This window comes from Neodiprion lecontei, chromosome 6 (genome assembly GCF_021901455.1).
Source record: "Neodiprion lecontei isolate iyNeoLeco1 chromosome 6, iyNeoLeco1.1, whole genome shotgun sequence".
Classification (NCBI taxonomy): domain Eukaryota; kingdom Metazoa; phylum Arthropoda; class Insecta; order Hymenoptera; family Diprionidae; genus Neodiprion; species Neodiprion lecontei.
This window is the reverse complement of record NC_060265.1, coordinates 3528237-3544183: the sequence shown is the minus strand read 5'-3', so window position 1 is coordinate 3544183 and position 15947 is coordinate 3528237. Positions and strand designations below refer to the sequence as shown.

The following is a 15947-nucleotide window of genomic DNA, read 5'->3' as shown; positions in this document are numbered from 1 at the left end:
GGTTGATATCGCTCTGGGTCTTTCTGGCTGCTGCGAGATCTGACGCTCGACTGAGAGATGCTGTCGACGGGGTTATCTGGACCACGACGCAGGCGCAGTGAAATCCACGGGGAGGCAAACAGCCACAATAAGAATTAAAGGTAAACAACGAGATAATGAGGTATACTCGGGAGTTGGTGGTGGTTATTTTTCGAGTACAACATCAGGGGCTATTTTTCAAATCGGATGGCATATCATCCTCGTGGAAAACGTCTTTCGGTTTATCGCTGATCTTTTAGTTTAGAAAATTTTTGTAACCTTGATCGAGATTTTCTCTCACCCTCGATGTACGAGCTTTCATGTAGACGTCTCTGTAGTATCTCGTGAAGTCAGCCCACGTTCTTCTCTTGTGATACGCACATCCCGGAAGTTCATTCTTTGTGTTACAAGCAATATGATGCCTTGTGTGATGTATGCATGTATTTGTCCGAGTGTGTCGTAGAGGTGTACGAATGAGCTGACGAATTAAAAGGTCAATCGTGACACAAGTGGTGTCAGAGTAACTACTTTTCTATCGTAACAGCTATGCATATAGTGCGGATTTCTATGGCACCTTGAATTCATCCAAGTTAAATTCAATTCATGTATTCATTTTTTACTCCTCCACCCTCGGTCGTAGCTGCATTAGTTGCAACAGGATATAACATTTTTCTTGAATTAATGTAATCTTGTATACCAGAGAGAGGCTTAGATTTTCTGCCGCAAGCGCAGCATGCAATGAAAATCCAGGATTGTGGTCAGAATTAAAAAAAAACCTTCGGTAGTTCTCTTCGTATTTTTTTATCGCTCAGCTTACCCAAAGAAACTGAGTTGGCACTTGTAAGGTGGGAATTTATAAATACTATATATAAGTAGTCGATCTTTTGATCTTAATCAAGTATATATTACGTGAATACACTTCTTCGATATAATTTATTTCTGTATTTTATGTACATTCTAAAGAGCATTTCGAACATCGCGTAAGAAGATATCTCGTGGCACACGCGGTTCCTTCTTGTTTTTGTCAACGGATGTGTTTACGCATGTATTCATGAATGAGTGTCATTTATTCCTACTCTATTGATGGGTCCTCCGGTTCCCAGCTTTTTACATACGTGTAAATATTTGATGACGTGTCGGTAGACGACGTTGGGCGCGTCGACACCGTACAGGAAATCAATGTGGTTGAAGTTTTCTAGAGACACTTTGTGCTTCAATTCAACGTTTGGAAGTTCACTTGCAAGTCGTTCCACGTCCTGAAACAATTTTTACCGATTTAAATCGTCAGGTTGACAAAACAGTAGCGAACGAAAGTAAAAATAAATGTATCATGCGAAATTAGTCGTGTGTATTGAAAAGCTTCTGTAAACAGAAGACGTTAAGTTGTACCGTAAAGTCAAACTACCTTGTAATCCGCCAGTAGATCGTTTGATCCGTAAAAAACAGCCATCGGAATCCGAACGTTTTGTAAGTTGTATTCGGGCGGTTCAGCCTGATTGTACTTTTGATAGTTAATGAAAGATACCGAATAATCGAACTGGCGAAATTTTTCTAAAAAACCAAATAAGGATTAAAGGTTGTTCTCTGTTCAGTGCCCATTTTTCTAGTTGAAGACACTCACTAGAATTGTACAGCTGACCAAAGTGTACAAACTGCTTTGTCGACGCTCCTGCTGGTACGTGCCCCAAAATGACTGGAACCATTGTCTGTAAGTAGATGATAGAAATTTGAAAAATGAAACGAGAATATGACTTCTTAAATTTTCAATTAATCCTACCGAGTTCACTTGACTCATATCGTATCCAGTCGCCAGGAACAGAGTATTGCTGCAAACGACCTGCAGAATTGACTTGGACTCGCATATATCGCGTCCGATCTCTGTGAGGAATGCATTTGTTGGCAAAAAGCTGGCGACGCCGAACAGCCGCAGGAAGTACTGAAAGAATGTGAGGAACCACTCTGAATGTCTTTGGCACGTTCGAAAGTAAACTCATCAGCCTGTGAAGACTCACGTAAAGCGGAGTGCTGACTCGGGCGAAAGGTTTCACTATTGGGCTTCGCATGTTACCAACGTAGGCGATCGGCGCGAAGGTAACAGCGGAGGATATCTTGGAATTGTACTCAGGCTTCTCCGACAGCATGACTAGGAGCTGAGTGGTTCCCTGCGAGTGACCGACGTAGGAAAGGACGTCCATTTTCGTCACTTTCAGAACGTGGTCTATCACCGCTGGCATATCGTACACGCCCATTTCATGCCACGAAAATTCCCAGAACTTGGAATCCGAAGGTGAGATTTTTGCGTGTGCTTTCGAGTATGTGTTTCCTCGGGAATTTCCCAGCCAAACATCGTAGCCGACGTCCGATAAAATGTAGCCTGAAAGTCGTTGATCGTTAGAGTGTTCAAAGCCTAAGCTTCGATACCACGATTACATGTGAGTTGGTTTGAACCATTCAATTACCCAGCGACCTTGACGGGCCCATGATTACCCAATCGGCAGAGCTGGACAGGACACCATGCTGAAGGATCACGACCGGCTTTCCTGGACTTGGAGGATGTTTAGCTCCTCCAGTGATACGGTGCACAGTCAGAATGTACCCGTCCTCGGTTTTCACCTCGTGGGATTCCGAGTGGTAACCGTACTTCTTGATCAGCTCAGGCTGAAAACGAATTTTATCACTTATTACCGTGCGCAGGAAATTTTTGATGTGAAGAAAAATCTGATCCTCACCGTTGACAGATGAACATCAGGATGACCAATCATTCGCGAAAAATCTTCGATTTTGAAGGTGCGTGCTATCATCGTTGGCGAGATGCCCCAGGCGTTGAAAACCTTTTCCTGTAAAATAACACCATTAGTAGGATCTAAATCACTAGTAACTTTTGTTGGGTAAACAAAACTCCGAGCTGATCAATGAAGGACACTCATGAGACTCACCGTTATTTGACGAATGCACAAATCATCGGCAATGTAGTCCATCTTCCTGCCGAGGTAATCGATTCCCCCAATTATCTTGTTGTAGGTGCCTGTTTCGAAAATATTTTCAATGAATCTAAAGAATTTTCATTTATTCAGATGTTTACATGAGACTTTTTTATGAGGAACGCATACTTGTCAAATAATTTTGACCCTTCTTGTACCATTTCTTCGCTGTTTGGACTCCGGGAATTTTATCGAACCACTTTGAAATTCCCGACTGAAATAGTTGACATTCGATTATTTTTATCCGCCTGATTTGACTTTCAAGATTATGGCGCAATAATAAAAATTTACATTCTCCTCGGGCTTCTTGTCGTCACTCCGTGCTATTTCGAATATTTTTATTGTGTTATTTAAATATCCGAGGACAGAAAGTTCCTCTTGTTCCGTCTGCTCCAAAACGTAATCCGCAACGGATCCTAAACGTTCCTCCTCCAACTTCTCTGATCTGTGGTGATGTAAAATATTTCCATAATTATTCTGAATGACGCTAATACTCGCTTACAATCACATGAAATACACGCACGACACAATATTTCCGGTGATAGTTGTATTGCTTTTTCCCAGCCACACATCGTAGCTTTGATCCACCAAGATGTACGCTAAAATCAATATGATGATAGAATTTTAAATCTGGAAATTTAATCCTTCGTAGAAACATAAAATAAATTTCAATGCGCAATACGAACCAATCGCTATCAGGGGTTGATTAACGGCACAGTGATCAGCATCACACAAAATCCCATGCTGAATATACATGGGTTGCTTTCCATTCTTAGGCGCGGATTTTGGCCCTCCGGGAATTCTGTAAAGAAGAGTTTCTTCCCTGCTTCCGTTGGCTGATCCCACAGAAGTTTGGAAAATGTGTTTTTCTATTTTATACTCTGGTAGAATGTCCAGATGAAACTGAGGAACGGCAAAGTGAAGTGGTTTTAAAAATGATCCTTTACACAGGATGACTTGTTGAGTTTGTTAAAAGTGACGACAGCTAGTGGTTACTGACCGGTTATTGGTCAGCCAAATTAATATTCGCTAATATATTACCGTCGATGCAAAGTTTGACCCTACGATCGGTAAGGCGAATCCAGTTACCGTTGAATTATCGGTGACAAGATTTCTGTTACTGGTTCAGATGCCGGACTGGTAAGTTTATTGATTGGAAATAGAATGTGCAACGTTCGTGAAGTAAATACTCGCAAAATAAATACGTTGTACGTTGTACCGATAGCAAGAGAAGAGTTTTAATCGCCGCTAGCAGCTAATACAAATTATGAATAAACATAAATGAATTCCAGTGGTTGTCATAATTACCCGGTTCGCTTTGGGGGTATCAAAGTAATTCTCAGCTTCGATCAGGCTCCATGCCGTGATATTCCCGATAAGTAAAACTGCGATCAAGGCGAGCACCAAAATACCGGAAACCATTATTTTACGCTTCCTGCTCGAAGCAGTTCTTATTTTCAACTGCTTCTCACGAGCGTTAAGCACTTGTTTGTGCTTTGAATTGAACTGTGACATCGAGGTGCGTTCGATATCTAATTGCGGGACGAACATAATCTAACCCCTTGACCCCAACAGTTAAAACGCGATAGATACGACGAGTGTGACATGAATGCTTTACAATTTCTTCATATATATACGTGCCCGCATTATGGGAGTAGATACTCGTATGATTCAGGAGGTGTCTTTTTCATTGAAGTGAAAAAGGTCCTTTCACAACGGTACGGATGTTGCGAAAGGGATAACGCAAAAGAATTTGTCAACCAGTCGTTTGCACCCTTTATTGCTGAGATGACGTGGGTCTGTGAGTTGATTGAGTGATCAATCGTTTCGGAATTCGACACAGGTCGTATTACGTACTGATGTCGGGTAAAAGAGAAAAGCGTTGTGAACAAACCTTAAACGTTTGCGGTTCACGCTTTGCCGCTAACAAATGATCTGGATGAAACTCGTGATTCACATAATTTATCGTCACTCACTCCTGCGGTCATCGGTTATTCATGTCGGTTTATTTTACGAACCTACGGATGAAATGACGATGCGTAAGAGCAGTGAACTGCGACTTTTCCGGGTATCGTCACCATCTGAGATGTCGAAATATCGAATATTCATTTGTATATCCTCGTTCGTTTCACTAAACCAAAGAATTCGGCAATTTAGAGTAAAAAAACAAAAAACTGCGACTGCGAAACAGTTTGGCGACAAAAGTCAACGATCAGGGCCAGACTTATCATTATTTGATAAAAGTCTTGTTGGCAAACTTGAGATGTATTTTCTTATTCGATGAATTACTCAATGTGGCTCAGTTTGAAAAGAACATATACGATGACATCTGGGATGCAACGGCGAAAATATTATGAATAGATTAATACTACAGAATAACAGATTTTATATGTATGACGAAGGAGATAAGGTCTTATCGCATTTCAGATTCACACCGAAGTCTTATCTCAGCTGGAATGGGAAATAAATTAATCATCGAATAATAAAAATCCTTGCTTATAATGCAATTTGCGTCGTATTTGAGTTAATGTGATGCGATTCCTCCGATCGATTGTCGATCGTTAATTAACGATTTGTGATTATGACGGTGATCGTGTTACAACGATAAGCCTACTGGTATGTTCTGATCTTCGATAACTGCGATAGGTAAAGTAATAACGAGATAAGTCTTGAAAGGGTCATTAACTTGGAATTTCCATCGAATTTTTCGATCCTGCGATAACAATCTTTATAAGGGGAAACACCACGGTGAGCGTTCGAAAAGTAGGGAGTCTTTTGGTGAATCAATTACAAGAAAACGTCAAATGGTTTTCAATCTTTATTTAGAACAATATGGGCATGGTAGAAAATAATTTTTTTTTTAAGATCCTGATACGGAGTACCTCTAGTCAGAATTCTCCCGATACCGCTGGTGTTAGAAATTACTTGGCGTGGAATGTTTTCGCAATCAAACAAAAATTTAGAGGAGATTCGTGATTAGTATGAATATAATTATCGTTTAACAGATGGATTTTTTTAAAATTTTAGTCACACTTAATATTGCGAATACTGAAAGTGAACCTTTCATACATGTGACAACAACGGACTACTGATATATTTTCTCCAATGAGTTATTGGAAGAAAAAAAATCCGTATAAATACCATAGGTACATGTGTTTTAACGTGATATTAAAAATATAAAATTGTTACACAATGAATTTTATTGCAATGTCCTACATCGAAACACGACATTGTGAGAAACGTTGAGTATACTCAAAATTCTTACGCATATCCAACTCAAGCTTATTACCGCAATTGGTTGGTTAATTTTGTAAATGAAATACAAGGACGAAAGAAAATGAATTTTTAAAGATTCGGCAATATTGCCCCCTCTCTTTTTCCAAGCCAATTCCCAATTATATGTATATAATAACCGAAAATAATGTCACCTTGAGCCTAAGAGGTGATGCTATTTGGATTATAGAAAATTACTTTAAAAAAACGATGTTATAGGAAATCAGGAGTGGGTCAGACAACAGACATTGTTGCTGTTTGCACTACAATGCCACAAAAACGAAGGTCAATATTTACTTGAATATATATTGTTATAATAAAATTCCGGTTTGGACACAAATTACATGACTCGTCGTACAATTAGTCGCTGTAGTTTGTTTCTATCATAGAAATGATGGGATCGTAGACGAGTTCCTTGGCATTGATACCCCAGAGGTAATCAAGGTGATTCCATTTTCCATCGAGCACTCGGTACATTTCAATTGGGTTTCCAAGCTCAGAGTACAACTGTGTGACGTCCTGTAAAAATAGCGAAATAAAGTTAGTCGTGGAATTGGTATTGCAGTGAAATGACTCACAGGATAATTCCAGGACTGAAGTTAATAATGCATTTACCAAAGAAGAATGTATAACTCATCGATATGATATTTTGCTTGACTTACTGTTACAGCAGCCATCCAGTCATTGTCACTGTAGAGCAAGTGAACAGGAGCTGTAATCGCGCTGAGATCGTAGTCCGGTGCGCTGATCGAACCGTAGTTCCACAAATTCGAGATCCAACCCTGGTCGTAATACCTAAACTTGCCAGATCGAACTTCTTGACCGTAGTGAACGATTTGTCGAGATGAGGCTCCAGCCGGGGTATGTCCAAGGATAGTTGGCAGCATAGTCTGTTGGTCATAAATGGCTCGAATTGTAATTAAACAGAATCGAGAAACAGGTATAATTTGAATTCCGCTGGTTTTTGATTAGGTGCGGACAAACTTACAGCGTTCAATTGAGCCTTGTTGTAACCGGCCAACATGAATAGGATGTTACTGCAAAGGACTTGTGTCAGAGCATCGTCGTTGCAGAAGGTAGCTCCAACTTTGCTAAGGAAAGTGCTGGTGGGCAAGAACTCGTAAACACCGATGAGCTTGAAGAGAGACTGAAAAAAGTGTTTCGTGTAATAATTGAGCGATTCGCATCACACTGACGAACACGAAGTTGTAATTGAAAAATATCATTTACCGTCAAACTAGTCACGAAGGTGGCAGCTAATTGCAATACCGGACTCTTCAGATTCGACATGTAAGCAACGGGCGCCAGAGAGAACATGGCTTTTATCTTGTCGTTGTAATCGGTCCTCATAGAGGCCATCACGTAGAACGAAGTTGTGCCTTGACTGTGACCCATGTAGAATAATTTCTCCTGACCCGTTGTATCAAGAGCGTAGTCAATCATGGCGGGGAGATCGTAGTAGCCAATTTGATGCCAGTCAAAGTACCAGAAGTCTTTGCCAGTAAAATCTGTCAAGGTGGTGTGATTCTTGGAGTACGTATTTCCTCTTGCGTTGCCCATCCACACGTCGTATCCGGCATCGGCTAAGATGTAAGCTGAAGAAAACAAGGACGACGTTGTTTTCACCGAACGCATACACGTTTGAAGACGTATGGACGGTAAGTTATTAGATCGGTCAGCAACTCACCGAAACCCTTTCCAGGTCCCATGATCACCCAGTCAGCAGAACTAGACAGCAGGCCGTGCATGAGGAACACGACAGGTTTGTCATCGGATGCGGCACTCGTAGGAGTTGCAGGGATACGATGCATTTGCAGTATGTAACCATCGTCGGTCGTCACGTAGTGGGTCTCGGCTGTGTATCCGTTGTTGGCAATTAGTACAGGCTTTAAAAAACAGAATAACCAGTCAAGATGCGAAACAAAATCCGAACTCTCTGCGATCCTTTGATGGATAAGCATCCATGGGTTAACTTACGACAGTTGCAGTCGCGTCGCTAGTTGCACTGGCCAAAATATCCTCGACTTCGTCTTCAGTCCAAACCTTCTCATCGGCATCGTCGTCTGCAATTGCAGAGCCGACTAAAGCCACGACCAGAATGAATAGTAATTTCATGACTGCGGTTGATGACTCTGAATGGAAACCTCGATTTCGATTGGCCTTATATACTGATTGTCTACGATCGAGTATTGTGATAAAATATTTTTTTCGTTCAATATTGTTATCCTATTGATGTAATGTTAGATTCGCAATCGACCATTTTTCAGCAATAGCACTACTGACAACAATCAACAAGAAATTATTACAAGTTTATACTGAATTTAGATTTTGTCAGAAGGTAACTTGATGTTTAAAAATCACGCGATATTTTTCAACCATATGTCCGATATTTTATATAAGTTTTTTTTTTTTAGTTTTTCGACAAGACCAAAAGACTAACTGACAAAGAGAATACCCAGATATAATCGCTAATATGAACTACGTTTGCGGTTCTATGAGCAACACAAGTATTTAAAAAAGGTTAAATCAAAGAGGGATTTCGTAGAATAAATATTCTCCGAGCCCTAACTGCATTACTAATAAAATAGTTCTCGTAACGATAGTTAAAAATTTTGCCGGCACCAAATCCATTGGAAGTCAATCATCCCAGACATCGCTTTCTGAAAAGTATATTTTGAGGATCTTGATCTATCAAATATTGATTGTCTAGTTGAGTGTATCATTTTATGTTTCATATGTTGATCCATCGATATTTAGACAGTTTGGGATTAACTACCGCCACGTTTTATGAAGCAATTGGTAAGGAGTACAGGCGATTTGTGGGTAATACTTTCAACAAAGGAATGACTGAAAACCAGTTGGATGCTGCATTGACGTTATGACCGATGTCTCATGTTTCTAAGCTATGATAGGAATCAAATAGAAAAATAACTGATAGAAATTCTGAATGTAATTTGATCAACACAAATTCTCTTATCGATAGGTATAAACTAAATAAGTAAGGCTCATTGATCGTTGACAACACCAAATTGTCGTGACTTTAAATTAGCTGTGAAAATTCTTTGTATTCGTTATTGACTAGAAACTGAATTTATTCAATCGGTGTGATGGTTATCAGACAGTAGCTGCACAGAAATATTATACATATTAACTGTTTGAACATTTTCAGGTGGAGGATTTTCAAGTATTCATGTAGAAAATTCTTCCAGCAGCGTGAAGAGACGCTCGTAGACCAATTCCGGAGCGTGCATTCCCCACAGGAAGTCATAATGATTGAAAGTATCCACGGGCACTATGTAAGACAGCATCAAGCTACGGAGCCTCGATGCCAGAAGACTGACATCCTGAAAATTAGAAAGAGCAACATTGTGCAGTTCGTTATGGATTTAAACATTCTTCCGGAAGTTTTTTATTCGCGAAAAATAGCTGAAAAATACGATCATACGATCGAGGTTGTAATTATATCTACGTATACCTACATAGGGGCGTTTGTATACGAAGATGATATCATGCAGGTGTAATTGATTTGATATGGTTGAGATTGATCGGATATATCGAAACCTGAGTTTAATAACGATATTTTCGTGATTAAATAAAGTCAATACTAGATTGCAAAGAAACAATTTCTTGCTTTTCGCTAATTGCTTGGCGATGTAATGACGTATCTTTAACAATTAGTTGGTCATTCAGACCGGAAATCATTAGTTCGCGTTGATCGTTCGTATTTCACATACTCGAGTAGTTTTGTTTTTTCGATTTCGAAGATAATTCAACCTCGTGTTACTGTAATATATGCTGTAAATAACGTAAATAGTTTTTTCTAATCGATCATTATTATTACCTTTGGCGTAGCGAGCCAGTCATTTTTGCTGCTGAAAAATGCAACTGGGGCTGTAATTTTTTCCAAAGGATATTCTGGTGGTACACTGACGTTGTAGGCACGCAAGTTCTTTTCAACGCTGTCGTAATCGAATTTTCGGAAACGTCCTGTAACCCAAGAATATTATTGTATAAATTTCGAGGCTGCGGTTAATGGTTAAAATTATATTAAAAGTAATTACTTTTCAGAGTTGGGATAAAAGCATAAAAATTTTTTAACAAAATCAAAAATGGTGTGGTCCAGATGTTAGTCGGGTTCCCATGGAATTCCCCATACACAGGTATATTTTACAAACAAGTTTAAGCTTCAGTCTCACCCTGTTCCATAGTTCCTTGCCCGAAGTGTATGAACTGCTTCCAGGACGCGCCAGCTGGTATATGGCCAATAATTACAGGTAGGTTCGTCTGCGCAAGACACGATTATTGCACAATATTTATTTGAGAAATTTAATTAACACAGTAAAGGAACTGCCCGTCTTTACTCACAGAGTCTAGTTCGTCGGGACTGAAGCCAGCAATGAGGAAAAGAACGGTACTGCACAAAAACTGGGTGAAAGAGGAATCCCTACATATGAAGGTCGAAACGAGGTTTTCCCATGTTGATCTTGGCGTATATTCCGGATATCCAAAATTCTCCCCGATCCACTAGAATTCATCCGGTAAATTAGGAACGGGGTGTTATCATTTTTTGTGGGGAACAAAGTGTTCACCGTCTCACTTCTGAATCGCACGCGAATAACGTACCACTCCAATTGGTGTCAGTACAGCAAGTTGCGTTACCGGCCCTCGTAGATTGCTGGTGTAAGCTACGGGCGCCAATGCAGCCATTAATATGATCTTCTCATTGTACGAAGGACGTTCCGAGGCCATGACCCAGAACTGTGTCGTTCCTTGAGAGTGACTGATGTAAAAGATTTTCGGAAGCAACGTCTGAGCGAGGATGTAATCCACCGTTGCCGGGAGGTCAAAAACCCCAAGTTCGTGCCAGCTGTAAAAAAAAAAAAAATGGATTTCGAAAATGCACGTCGGCTTTTGACAATGCGACAAGTAACCAACCTGAAATTCCAGAACAACTTGTTCTCCGGTGAAAGGACGGTATGATTTCTTGAGTAAAGATTTCCACGACTGTTTCCAAGCCAGACGTCGTATCCCCGATCAGCGAGTAAGTAAGCTGACAAACGAAAATACTTTTTCAGACGACCAAACTATGGCGGTCAACGTACCCTCAGTTCTTCATCGGAAGCAGAAGACGAAAGTATTTCAAGCCGATTCAGTCAAACAACTCACCCAAGGACCTTTTGGGACCCATTATGACCCAGTCCGCTGAACTGCCCGCCAGTCCGTGTTGCAGGAGAACAGGACCTCTCCACGCTTCCTTATATTCGCCTTTCGAAAGGACGCCAGGGATCCTGTGCATAGCCAAGATGTATCCATCCTCGGTAACGGTATGATGAATTTCAATCGGATAACCATATTTCTTCAACAATTCCGGCTGTAAAAAAATAATGTCGGAAGATGTGCACCAATGCATGAAATGTTGATCGTTTACGTTCTTACCGTTTTCAGATCAACGTCGGCATTTTTCTTGGCCCTAATCCTGGTAGGTTCGACCAGAGAAGGTGCGAGGATAACCACGACTACTGTAATTACGAATAAAAACTCACGTGCCCCGACCATCTTGAGTGGTAGGATAGCTGTCATACTCTAGGTAGAACACTTTATATATAAATGAACACTGTCGTAACGTACAATGCTAATGATACCCGGTTAAACGTTGGGTTGGTTTACCTATATGGTGGCACGCACACCAATACTTGTGAATCGTGATTATCAGCATCCATGCCACTGTTTTAATTCTAGAAACACATCTTTCTCAACAACTTCACACGCGTATACCGTGACTCCGGATGATACGATGTCTACTGGCGGGATTGTGATGGGAGTACCTCAGGTCTTCGCCAGGTATCCCAATACCCACGACCCAGGTTTTGTCATCCTCTTACTTTTACCTGCCAGATGCACCTGTTGCGTATGTTCATACATACATTATATATCCGAAACCGAAAGTCTTTTTGCCGGTGGTGGTGCACTATTTGTGCGTTACATAATCGCCCACGTAATTTAACGAAAGATCGAACTTCGATTCGTTTACGCCGGCGTTCACGCAACTTTCTACCTTAAAACGGGGTCATCACGGCGCGGGGAAGGTCACTGAATACGTTCGCATGTAGAATACTCGGTTATGCCGTATTGAAACCACAGTCTGTAAAACTTGAAAAGAAAAGTTTAAGGTGGAGTGCGATTTTCTCGAATTGATTGTCTAGACGTTATATTATTTACTCATTTATGAAAAAAATAATGAACAAAAAAAAAAAAATAAAATTTAATCGGCATATGACGAAGGAAAACGCACAGTATATTCCAACGTATATTTTGAGAAATTTCTTTCTCATATTCACTCGGAGTACGTGAGATTCATTTATTAAATAAAAAGTATAGTACATTAACTAGAATCCTATGTATCGAATAACCTCAATTTTTATTTTTCATAATCGGCAACCGTGGTAGATGATTTTATTATCACCTAATCACTATATCGTTTTTGTAATACAGCCAGCATATGTTCATAGACGAGTTCCTTGGCATTGATACCAAATACAAAATCAAGGTGGTTCCAACTCCCATCCATGATTCGATACATCTCAATCGGGTTCCCAAGCTCTTCGTACAACTGTTTGACGTCCTATAAAAATAGCGAAATAAAGTTAGTCGTGGAATTGGTATTGCAGTGAAATGACTAACAGGATAACCCAAGAACGGTAAATAATGATGGATTTACCAAAGAAAAATGAACGACTCTTCGAGTACAACTATTATATAAGTAAAATATGCTTGGTTACGTGAAAGAAAAAAAAACTCCAGGTAAACTGACTTCTACAGCAGCCATCCAGTCGTTGTCACTGTAGAGCAAGTGGACGGGTGCAGTAATCCTGCTAAGCTCGTAATCTGGTGGTGTAAGTCTCCCATATTGCACCTGATTGAACAGCAGGCCGTAATCCCACTGTCTGAACTTGCCGGAATTAATTTCTTGACCGTAGTGAATTACTTGACGAGTTGACGCACCAGCCGGCATGTGTTTAACGATAATTGGCAGCATGCTCTACCGAACGTGTAATTTCAATCGGTGAAGTAAGTCGCCAGTCCGACTTCGTTGGTCCTGTGTATTTGAATAAACTCACGGTGTTGGTTTGAGCCTTGTTGAACCCCATCAGGAAGTAGATTGAATTACTGCACATGTATTGAGTCAGAGCATCCGCTTCGCAGAATGTCGAACTAGCTGCGCTGATAAGATCGTGACTAGGCAGGAACTCGTACTGACCAAAGAGATTGAAAATCACCTAAGGAAACAAGTATTTAAGTAATCGATCCGTTACGTAGTGATAAAAAAAATTAATCAGAGGTGAGAAACATCAATTACGAACCCCCAGAGAACCCTCGAATTTGGCGGTAAGCCTCAACACCGGGCTAATCAGGTTTGACATGTAAGCGACAGGACCCAAAGAGAACATGACCTCAATCTTGTCGTTGTACTCGGGTTTCAAAGAGGCCATAACGTAGAACGTTGTTGCACCTTGACTGTGACCCACGAATGACACTTTCTCCTGTCCTGTATTTTCAAGAACGTAGTCGATCATGGCGGGAAGATCGTAAATACCAATTTCATGCCATTCGAAGTCCCAGAACTTTTTACTGGTAAAATCGGTAATAGTTGTGTGATTTTTTGAATAAGTATTTCCCCTAGCGTTGCCCAACCACACGTCGTATCCAGCATCGGCCAGGACGTAGGCTGAAGAAAACAAACGACACGTTGTTCGCAGAATATTTGGTTTGGAAAATGTATCGTAGTGCGTAATAAATCAGCCAATCACTCGAGTATTACCTAAAGCTTTTCCAGGTCCCATGAGAATAAAGGCAGCAGAACTTCCGCACAGCCCATGCATCAGGAATACTACGCCTCTGCTGGTAGCTTCAGGACTCTTAGGAGACGCTGGGATTCGATGCATTTGGAGGATGTAACCATCCTCGGTCGTCACATAATGACTTTCGACAAAGTATCCGTGATGAGCAACCAGTCCAGGCTTATGTGAAAAACAGTATAGGTATAGACTATACTATGTCGTTTACACAAGGCATTGGAAAAAGGTACAAGTTTGTCGAAAATTATTGAAAATAAAATTGCTTATAAGTATGTACTTACAACTGTCGCACCGACAACGGTGGCAGTACTAAAAAGGTCTTGAACCATTTCTGGGGTCCATATCGTATCATCGTTTTCTGCATCGGCAGCGCCGATCAATCCCACAAGAAGAAGGACCAGAACCTTCATCGCTATTGAGAGGTTACTGCAGCATTACAGCCTGCAATGCAGGCGGGCTCGTTATATATCGTTTCAAAATTCTTATCTTCCGTATCTTAATATGATTATTTTCCTCCGCCCCGATATACGAGGTGACCCGAGGTCGTACCAAATGAGAAAATGTTATAGTGAATAAGTAGGAAAGACATTACCGTGAAATCAGACGGTGCCAAATTTATCACAGGATGTAATTGCAGCAGCGTTGCGAATGCTGCGATAAAATTCAAATGTGTGGGAAGAAAGTATATGAAACGACGAAATGAGAAACGCGTACAAGTGCCAAGCAGTTAAGACTTATCAGTTTCATTACGGAGCATTCAGTCAGGTCACGCTGAAATCGGTAAGCAACGTAAACGTCGCATCGATTTCTTTTCGGTTTGTAAAAAATTATATAGAAAATACCGACGTTGCATTGCATTCCCGCACCTTGAATTTTGTGCAGCCGTATGTAACGACTTGCCGCGCACACTTCGTATCAGACTACAGCGTGTTATCAATTCCTGTGCCCGGTTCATCTCGGGTATACGCAGAGACGAGCATATTACGCATCACAGGCTTTGATCGAGTTCGCTTACCGTCCGAGACGGGAGACTGTATTTAATCGGGTGTTATCTATTTAATATTTCTCTTACCTTGCGGAAGCTTTCGAACCTGCGGAATCTCATCCGCAACGAGCCACTGCTAACGCCACCGCATCCCAGCGCTTGTACGTACCGTTCTGCCGGGCGACCGTTTATCAGTGTTTGTTTGTTGCGTCGTCCTGTTCTTTATGGAATGCGCTGTCTACTGAAGTAGCCGAGGAGGAAAGACTAGGGCTGTTCAAGTGCAAGCTTTACGTTCATTACGCAAACGTCGAGCAGCTGAGGTTCAATTATTATTTTATTTCATTTTTTTCTATATTATTTTATTTTATTGATTTTATTTTTTTTAATTTTACCTTCTATGGCACTAGATAAAATATTCGCCCTGGCCAGTTTATTCATTTATTCTATTTATTTTATTATTTTACTGTCACTCGTGTACTTGGTTACTCATCTTCATGTTTTAATTCATTTTTCTAAATGTTTTTTTTAGTGGAATGCTCAAATACTTGCGGTATGGCCTTATTTTATGTTATTTTTTACACCTGAATAATTGATTTATCAATTCTCCTGTTCTGATTAATGTTATGTTACTTTTATCTATTCTCTTATATTTTTGCTCATGTGTTAACCTCTTTACTTATTTAATTATTTATGATTTGTTCATTTATTTGTTTATTTTTTCAACTCATTATTTCTTTATCTTATTTATCATTCTGTCTTTATTTTGTACTCTCTTTCGGTCTATTTACTTTTATTTATTTTTATCTCCTTCTCTCATAACTTTTTTTTATTATT

General features: G+C 40.3%; 3 protein-coding genes across 4 annotated transcripts; all 3 read right to left on the bottom strand.

Annotated features, from left to right (window-relative positions):
* Positions 1–900: 900 nt before the first annotated feature.
* Positions 901–5003, bottom strand: LOC107221041 (lipase 3). 2 transcript variants are annotated; one of them, XM_015659890.2, is made up of 13 exons: positions 4308–4565; positions 3686–3902; positions 3523–3598; positions 3291–3444; positions 3129–3213; positions 2955–3043; positions 2748–2855; positions 2478–2676; positions 2031–2392; positions 1796–1954; positions 1640–1724; positions 1424–1569; positions 901–1274 (listed from the first exon to the last, which is right to left on the bottom strand). In XM_015659890.2, exons 1-13 carry the CDS (start codon positions 4548–4550, stop codon positions 1068–1070), a joined length of 2130 nt encoding a protein of 709 aa, XP_015515376.2. In that variant the 5' UTR covers positions 4551–4565; the 3' UTR covers positions 901–1067. The 2 variants fall into 2 exon arrangements, with proteins under 2 accessions (XP_015515376.2, XP_046599017.1); XM_046743061.1 differs by lacking the exon at positions 4308–4565 and adding an exon at positions 4894–5003 and having other exon boundaries at positions 933–1274.
* A 1561-nt stretch (positions 5004–6564) lies between these two features.
* LOC124294960 (lipase 3-like) lies at positions 6565–8413 on the bottom strand. The gene is made up of 6 exons (XM_046742728.1): positions 8250–8413; positions 7960–8158; positions 7503–7867; positions 7261–7419; positions 6935–7162; positions 6565–6791 (listed from the first exon to the last, which is right to left on the bottom strand). Exons 1-6 carry the CDS (start codon positions 8385–8387, stop codon positions 6633–6635), a joined length of 1248 nt encoding a protein of 415 aa, XP_046598684.1. The 5' UTR covers positions 8388–8413; the 3' UTR covers positions 6565–6632.
* Positions 8414–9282: 869 nt separating this feature from the next.
* LOC107221023 lies at positions 9283–15354 on the bottom strand. Its single transcript, XM_015659861.2, has 17 exons — positions 15201–15354; positions 14410–14569; positions 14092–14290; positions 13634–13998; positions 13391–13549; positions 13052–13311; positions 12734–12894; positions 12161–12173; positions 11940–12019; positions 11709–11788; positions 11439–11643; positions 11208–11322; positions 10896–11139; positions 10638–10796; positions 10469–10556; positions 10114–10259; positions 9283–9616 (listed from the first exon to the last, which is right to left on the bottom strand). The coding sequence occupies exons 2-17, from the start codon at positions 14536–14538 to the stop codon at positions 9461–9463; spliced, it is 2559 nt and encodes an 852-aa protein (XP_015515347.2). The 5' UTR covers positions 14539–14569; positions 15201–15354; the 3' UTR covers positions 9283–9460.
* Between the last annotated feature and the right edge of the window lie 593 nt (positions 15355–15947).